The 8,499-nt window shown below is 40.1% G+C and overlaps 2 protein-coding genes across 2 annotated transcripts; both read left to right on the top strand.

The window, feature by feature from the left end:
- Nucleotides 1–52: 52 nt before the first annotated feature.
- Nucleotides 53–1,528, top strand: LOC310808054 (myoD family inhibitor domain-containing protein 2-like; the record flags this gene model as incomplete). Its single annotated transcript, XM_083674755.1, has 3 exons — nucleotides 53–71; nucleotides 696–941; nucleotides 1,269–1,528. 3 exons carry the CDS (start codon nucleotides 53–55, stop codon nucleotides 1,526–1,528), a joined length of 525 nt encoding a protein of 174 aa, XP_083530881.1.
- A 783-nt stretch (nucleotides 1,529–2,311) lies between these two features.
- LOC310808053 (2-epi-5-epi-valiolone synthase-like) lies at nucleotides 2,312–5,468 on the top strand (the record flags this gene model as incomplete). The annotated part of the gene is made up of 5 exons (XM_083674754.1): nucleotides 2,312–2,481; nucleotides 3,346–3,979; nucleotides 4,456–4,695; nucleotides 4,951–5,203; nucleotides 5,395–5,468. The coding sequence occupies 5 exons, from the start codon at nucleotides 2,312–2,314 to the stop codon at nucleotides 5,466–5,468; spliced, it is 1,371 nt and encodes a 456-aa protein (XP_083530880.1).
- Between the last annotated feature and the right edge of the window lie 3,031 nt (nucleotides 5,469–8,499).

Genomic DNA, 8,499 nt, shown 5'->3' with positions numbered 1-8,499 from the left:
ACAGCAATCAAACACCTCTACTATCAATGAGCCAGATTTTTTCAAAACTAGGATGGACAGTCCTGTGGAGGGTAAGTTTCAACAGTTGTTCTTTTTGTTTAGTTACAGCAAGGTGGTGTCAGTAATAGGTACAATTGCAACATAGTTGTTCTTCCAATGTGTGAATGATATCTTGAGAAGAAGATACATGGGACAGGGTGCATGGGGCAGGGTGGACTTATGATGGTGACATTATAACTGAATGCATTCAATATGCCTGATTGTGGTTGTTCATTTTTGGTGCAGGTATATCCCCATATTCCCAAGTGAGCTCAGCAAAAAAATAATGATCAAACTATCCAAAAACGGGAGGATTTTAGACTAGGATTTTTGCAGGATCTCTGTATATTTTCCTATGGTCACGTTCAAGAGAGGAAACTGATTCTCAATGGAAGCTGACAATCAATACTCACTCCTCTTTAAGACTCTATGGGGCATTCTGCCTCCATAAAAGCCCTCCATTTCAGGTCTCATTTCACCAGAGAGACATGCAAATGGTGTGTTGAATAATAAAAAAAATCAGTTGATCAAAATGTTTTGATAATGTGACTAAATATGTTATCTCTATCTCTGTCTCTGACGGCGATGATGATGATTATGATGACGATGATGGTGATGTAAGTACAAGATATTGAGTCTCAATTATGTATTTGAAGGGAAAGTCTCTCCGTCCAGCATTCAGTCTGGGGCAGTGAGCAACGTTGTGGTGATTGGAGTACGTAGGCTGAGCACAATCTCCGAGCAGGATCATGACAAGGTGGATACAGATCTGAGCTCCCTGCAAGGTCCCCTGGGAGGCAGCGAATGGGGCGGATCCAGTTACTCTCTGTGTTCAGCCAACAAGTACAACAACAGCAGCAGCCACTTCACCTCCTTTGAATCCCATCAGCCTGACTCTGGGGGTATTGTTTCCCCTTTTTGAAAAAGATAGAATAGTCAGTGCTAAGAAGGTTGCTATAACATTGTTGTGATGATTTTAAATCAGAGGAGTTGAAAAGCCTGAATATTCATGCTGTTAATGCAGTATCATCTGTTATCTGTTAACACAGTATCGTCTGCTATCGTAAATTGATAGATCTGGGTCCTAATTCTAACCTAAGGTCCAGAGTTTTCCGTGGTCAGATCAGATGGGAGGAAAAACTTGTGGCACTAGCTCATGAATACATTTGGGGCCTACTCAATAACGCTAAACTTTTTCAATAATTTCCCCTTTTTCTCAATGTCACCAGAGGACTGTGCGGCTCTCCTGCTGGCCTGCCTCTACTGCCGCTTCTACGATATGGTCGTCATGCTGCCAGACACCTGCGAGAGAGCTGTAAGCCGCTGTTTCCCCTCGTTCAAGTACCGCAATGCATCCAGTGAGCAGGGGCATGGAGGTGACTGCTGCAGCTGCAACGTAGAGCTGGACTGTGGTTGTTGCAGTGCCTGTCAGGAGACAGCAGAGTTACTGGAGCTGGCCATGGAGATATCAGAGGTCTGCTTCCGCTGAATTGTCCCTCTTTTACATACCACCCCTCACCAATGATGAGGGCTGATGCACATGATTAACTTGTATGGTTTTGAGGAAGTGTTAAGCACAACTGGTTACATAATATGATTGTGGTAGCTATGCAGTTTGAGTTTGGAACGGTAAAATATGTCATTCATGCTGTAGGCCTATGCTCAAGGATCATAGATTGGAGTAGACTACCTGAAACTCAGGATGGTAATCATGGAAGGTATTTTGCCTTATTGTAGGAAATAGTAGGGGTTGTATGCTTCCTTGGCTGTAAATGGGTTTGATGGTCATGTTGATGTATAACAAATGTTTGCATGAAAATAAAATTGCCATATATATGATTATGTTGTGTAATGGTACTCACGACCAGATAGTCGGTCCCTTATCCAATATAAAGTAGATGCACTGTGAGGAAAATGCATTAGGCCATTGAACATGAGAAAAAAAAAAATGTGTTCAATATTAATCCATACAATCATCTTCTTCTGTTTTATCAAACCGAATTTGTAATATTCAGAGGGAACATAAGATGACTAATGAATCATTCATTATTAGAATCATGCCTCTACACGTTTTCCACATCCAGGAAACCCAATCAAAATCAAAGTCAAATTTGTGAGTTATTAACCTTAAATCCGTATCACAAACATCCTGCAAAATTCACGACTGTATTAAGTTTCTGTCCCACACCGTTTGCTTGTCACATTGGTCAAGAAGAAGCGAGCCCAAGTTAACTAACCATCCTATTATTTCACCTGTTTATTAATTTCAAAAATGACCGCGCCAGCTGAAAATTCGGAAAATATCCAGGGAATTCCGACAGATCAAAGCTCTAATAACGATACGGACCAACGAGTTGAGTTCAGTCTGCTTCAAGTGAACGGGACATGGAACCGACAAACTGGACCGTCCCGAAGCGAGGGACGGTTATCTGCCGCTAAAATGTCAGTGCGTTTATTTGGACTTTTCTGGTGAAACTGTTAGAACTATTGTGTCAAGCATGGCAAAATGTATCCAGTTTACAGTGTGAACAACAGCCTTGTTAACACGTTCGATGTACAGTAGTTACAACATTTACAAATAATTTATCAGTGCAAAGTATATGTTTTGAGAGAACAGGTATAAAGGTATGAGATTTCCCATTTTTGTAAGTTACCCAACTGACCTTTTTCCAATGTAGGTTAAGTGGTGAACAAGAGGGGAGGAAATATATTTCTATTTTTGGCACAGCTGCCATTTTAGCTTATGGTACAGTATGAGGTGTACAGTATGCCAGAGAACAACTGTGTACAAGTGTAACAGCAACAACAAGTGTAATAGCAGCAGCATTAGCAGAGTAACTGTCAGAATGTAGTTGATATTCAGGAATTTCAATATATTTACATTACATTTATGGCATTTAGCAGACACCTTTATCCAAAGCGACTTACAACAACAACAACAACAACAACAACAACAACAACAACAACATTTGTCTAAATAAGTGAATCATCTATCCATCAGTCATCATAAGAAAAAGTAATCTATGCTAGGACCAGGGGCTATTGGCAGTCACAATGCTCGAAGTGGGAAGATTTTATTTTATTTTATTTGTTTATTTTTTTTAAATTTAATTTATTTACAGGAGAGAAACTTGCACAAGGGAGTAGTGGGGATGAAGAGGTATAGGATTGAAGTCATGAAAAAAAAGTGGCAAAGGGTAGATTTAAACTGAGAAAATGCTATACCTTAGATTTGTTTAATTCAGACCTGCTGCCACTACAGTATGTCTTTGTGGCCACTTATCATTTCTAATGGGTCCCCTGCAGCTCCCAGAGCACGTCAGAACATGGCCTTTCCTGGACAGTGGTCAGCCCCATCGTCTTCACCTACAGAGTAGTCCAATGCCACAACCTTCTGGATGTTGGGAACGACACACTGCTATGTGGGCATATAGGGGATCCAGAGGAACTGAAGGCCTTTAAAAGTAACCCCAGGCCCGTCAAGCGCTTTGTTGTCATTGACGAGACTGTCAATCAGCTCTATGGCTCCCAGGTCACCAGGTACTTTGAAGCCAGAGAAGTTCTGTATAGGATCATGTCTCTGCCAACCACAGAAGAGAACAAGTCCATGAAGCTGGTGACCAAGATCCTGGAGGAGGTCCACAGGTTTGGCATCGACAGGCGCTCTGAGCCCATCATAGCCATCGGGGGAGGGGTGTGCCTGGACGTGGTGGGATTGGCCGCATCTCTCTACCGCAGACGGACTCCCTACATACGTGTCCCGACCACTCTGCTTGCCTATATTGATGCGAGTGTGGGGGCGAAAACTGGAGTCAACTTTGCCAACAGCAAGAACAAACTGGGGAGCTACATCCCCCCAGTCGCAACATTTTTAGACCGCTCTTTCATCCAAACTGTTCCTCGCCGTCAGATTTCTAATGGGATGGCAGAAATGCTAAAGGTGTCCAGTATTGCATGGATATGCATGTGAGTGGAGCAAGTGGAAGCAACCTTATGCATTACTAAGAGCATGTAATATAATAATATATATATGACATTTAGCTGACGCTTTTATCCAAAGCGACTTACAATGTAGTGAGTGCATACATTTTTCAGTATATATGCATGTCATCTTTCTAAAAGGTCTGAGACGTGATTAGTGCCAGAATTATGTTCAAACATTAATATCTTAAGTGTTTGGTTGTCTACAACATAAACGATTCACTAATCGCTATTACTAATTCAGAAATATTAATGAAAAACCACATCATTGATTGTGTTGCCAGTGTACACTTTGTTTCAAAATGCTGTATGGAGCCAATAAATTAGTAGTTAGTTTAGATGATTTGCACAAATATAAAGACAGTTTATACACAGATAAAAACAGTCAGCTACTCTATGTGAACTACTTTATGTTCATGATCCTGTGCGCCCCAGATGGCCCTGATGAAACACAGGGGGTTGTTTGAGCTCCTGGAGACTCAAGGCCGAGATCTGCTGGACTCCAGCTTCCAGTCCTGTGAAAACACCCATGGATGTGACCCGGAGGATTCTGCCTCTGCATCCACCCGCATCGCCATTGAAACCATGCTGGAGGAACTGGCTCCCAACCTGTGGGAGGATGACTTGAACAGGCTGGTGGACTTTGGCCATCTGATCAGCCCTGAGTTAGAAATGGTGAAGTGATTAATACCAAAGTTGTCACAGGACGTCCTTACGTCTCTATTGTACTGACACTGTACCTACTGTAGGGTAACTATTAGAGCCAGGGTTATCACTGCTGTAAGTACAGTGAAGCAACACATAATTACATACTTATTACCTTACACTATTACATTATTATTACACTAGTAATTACACAGTAATAACAACACTGTAATGTCACCAACTCTGCCTTTGGGATTTGTATTTTCTCTTTATGCTCCATTGTAGAAGGTGCTGCCTGCACTGCTACATGGGGAAGCGGTGAACATCGACATGTCCTTCATGGTGTATGTCGCCCACCAGAGGGGGCTCCTCACAAGGGAGGAGAAGGCCAGGATCACCCGCTGCATGCTGGGGCTGGAGCTGCCTGTGTGGCACCAGGACTGCACCCTAGCCCTCGTGCAGAAGGCCCTGAGTGAGAGGCTGAAGCACTCCGGAGGGTCTCTGAGGATGCCCCTCCCTATAGGACTGGGGTGTGCAGGTCTCTGGGCAATATTCATTTAAAATAACTTTATTTTCCAGTCAAGTGATTTCCACTTGTTTGTAAACTGTGGGAGTGGGTCCTGGGCAAATGTAACTGCCATTGAGTTATTTGAATTCTGTGGCTCTGCCTCAAATCAGAGACAGAGGTACTGTATCCTATTCCTATCCTATTCTGTCTCTTCTCTACAGAAATCTTCCACGACATGAGTGATGATCTCCTGTGTAAGGCTTTTAAGAGTTGGTGTGAGGACCTTGGCGTTTGAAGTCTGGTGATAAAAACAAACGACACCAACGATGCTGGGGCCATGAGCGACCGGATATGAAAGACCACGCCAACTGTCATGTTTCCACTGAAGTTAAATTACAAGTATGTAGAGAATTGACCTACCTGGCCATGCAAATAAAGCGCCAACGTCATGTTAACAGCAGAGTTGGACATTTATACTCTTGGAAGTTAACACTGATTCTTCTTAATGTACTTCAAGGCTCATAGAAATACAAGATGTACCAAGTCCCTCAAACTATTGATGATAAAAGGGGCATATGAATATTCACAAAGACTTTATCATCATTACCAACTTCGAAAGAGTGAAAATGGCAAAATTACATATATAAATCTGTTAATATCAGTGATACTAGTAAGGAAAACAATGAGGTATAACCATTTAATTTACTTTAATGTTTGTCACAAGATAGTTTCCACATTCAGTTCCAATGAGTTTGAGTTCAGTTCACTGCTCCATTTACAACCAGTGCATAACCATCGTCACCTCCGTCTCCCATGGCAACAGAGTAATTATCAATCAGTAATTACAGTAGCATTCTCAGCAGGGGCAGTGTCAATATGAACCATAGAAATAGAATGGGTAGAACAGACACGATCTGAACCAACGTGGCTCTCTGAGACTGTAGTGGTATATCCAAAATGTGCCATGGTATCACTCCGGTTCGGAAAATCAGTATGACTCAATATTATATATTGAGTCGTACTAATACTATAAATATATACTACATATCTACTAACTTACTACAAACTAGCCTTCATAAAGTGAGTTTTAAAGTGATGGCAATGTCCATTCTATGCATTCGTATTTTATGGTCTAAAGCACCAACATTGGTGCCGACTGAGGTGTCAGTCAACACATACATGAGTGTCATTCTATTCAAAAACGATAGGCTGACCTGGGTTCAGTCGAGGGGCAGTGACAGAGTGACAGGCATGTGTCTAGATATCACTCTAAAGGCTTAGTACAGACCTGGGATCAGTTTGGCCGTGAGGGCCATTCTGCAGTCCATTGTTGCTGCAGCGAGTACCCCTGTAAGTGCATGGGCTACTTTGTGCTTATCCTGCGACCTGATTGCCACTATTTTTTTTTTTTTGTTATTGCTCTACAACTATGGAAAAAAACATCAGTTCACATGTACAGTAAGGCCTACAATATCAGCTAAGCTGTCAGAAAAACATAGTTAATTCCTTCTTTGCATATTTAGACTTCACTTTGATTTTGGCACCACATTTTGGCAGTCAACACCGTGAGTTACATTCAGACAAAAAACGGTCTCAAAAGGAAGCTGAACATTCGGTAAAACAATGTGATTATTGCCCTCTGAGTAGTATTTTGACCCCACAGAACTCTCTGTAGAATCAAAATCACCCAAAACAAAATGAATGGCCTAAAGAGAGATCTTCTCTTACAGTCCAGTGTTAAAAACCCACATAGGTTTCACACTCTGACAAACGGCCCTTTCCTACCGCTTCCCTTAGGGACCTTGCAGCTCAACAGCTATTGCATGAAGCTTTGAACTAGAAAAAAAACAAAAACAAAAAAACAATGATGTATCAATGTCTAAATAGTCCTCTTAAATCTGTGGAAAGAAAATGGTAAGGCACTTCCAATGTAAATCACTCTGCTAGGCGCGTCTTACTAATCATTACAACATCGTAGATAATCAGCCTTATTCTAATTATTCTAATGTCTTGTAAAACAGGCACAATACTGAGCTACAACTGTAATCATTGCATAGTTCCACAGAGTCGAGGATGCACTGTAACCATGCTCTCAATACAGTGGTGTAATGTACAGTAGATAGTTATTATCAAAGGTGTACTTTGCTACAGTTATTAAATAGTAGAAATATACATTAACAGTACAACTTATAGTTAAATATAACTACAATCAATCATACAATACATTGTATGCATTTAAAAACCCCAAATATAATCGTTAGTATATATATATATTAAAAAAAAAAAAAACATTGGTTATCTAACCATTTTTCAATTTATGGACGTCATTCCAGTGTTTTGACAATGTCATACATAAAAAAAAAAACCCACAGCAGTCTCCTTATATTCCTTGGCAATATAAACATTCACATAAATGAAAACAGATCCTGAATATCTCTTAAACGCATGGATGGACAGGAAAATCGTAACAAGTGTAAAACAAAACAATAATAATTTAGGAACTGGACTATATTAAAATGTATTTTTCTTCTTAGGAGAAACAGCTCTTGCTGTTATACATTTCAATTGCATTACCATAAATATATTTTATATTATATAGCAAAATGTGCCTGTTTTGAAATCATGGTTGTATTTCTACCAATATTGGCCTTAGAACAGTTGCATCCTCTTTAAGAAACACAAAAGAGACCAACAAAAATATCCTGAATTCAATAATTCTGCTTACCTTACATACTGTAGGCAGCCTACTGTACATAGCTGGGTAAAATCAACTCAACATCAATCTTAAGAGAGACACTAAACTCCAATCAGTAATTGTACTAATATCTTTGCACAAAGATAATTGAAAGTCTTAGACAGCCAACTACACAACTTCAGCTACTTATGTACAGAGAAATGTTAAACCGGTGGCTAAAACAAATTCTTGGTAAAAAATAACTGGATGTTTAAAAATCATCTGGCTAAGGCATTGGCAAGTTCAATGACACAAGGAGGGTAAAGCACACGTGTTATCTATTATTTCCTCTACCTTTGCTCTTAAAAGACTTGATAAAAAAGAAAGCTGTTTACCACAAAACATTTTTACATTATGATGACTCTCAGATTTAATTCTGAAGGAACTCAATTTGGCTGGATAGGATAAAAAGAATTAAGCATATCAATCAAACCTGGATAACTACGCCGTTGATGAAAACGATAGTGTGAAATATTGTTATATCAACATAACTCCCCAACTCATTGTCATCAAAGTTTTGATAAAATCAGACCATGATCTTAACTAACAAAAGTAATTTAAAAATCAGTCCACGAATAGACACTTAACTAAA

Source organism: Argentina silus, assembly GCF_951799395.1.
Source record: "Argentina silus genome assembly, chromosome: 8".
Taxonomy (NCBI): Eukaryota; Metazoa; Chordata; class Actinopteri; order Argentiniformes; family Argentinidae; genus Argentina; species Argentina silus.
This window is presented reverse-complemented; position numbering and strand designations above follow the sequence as displayed.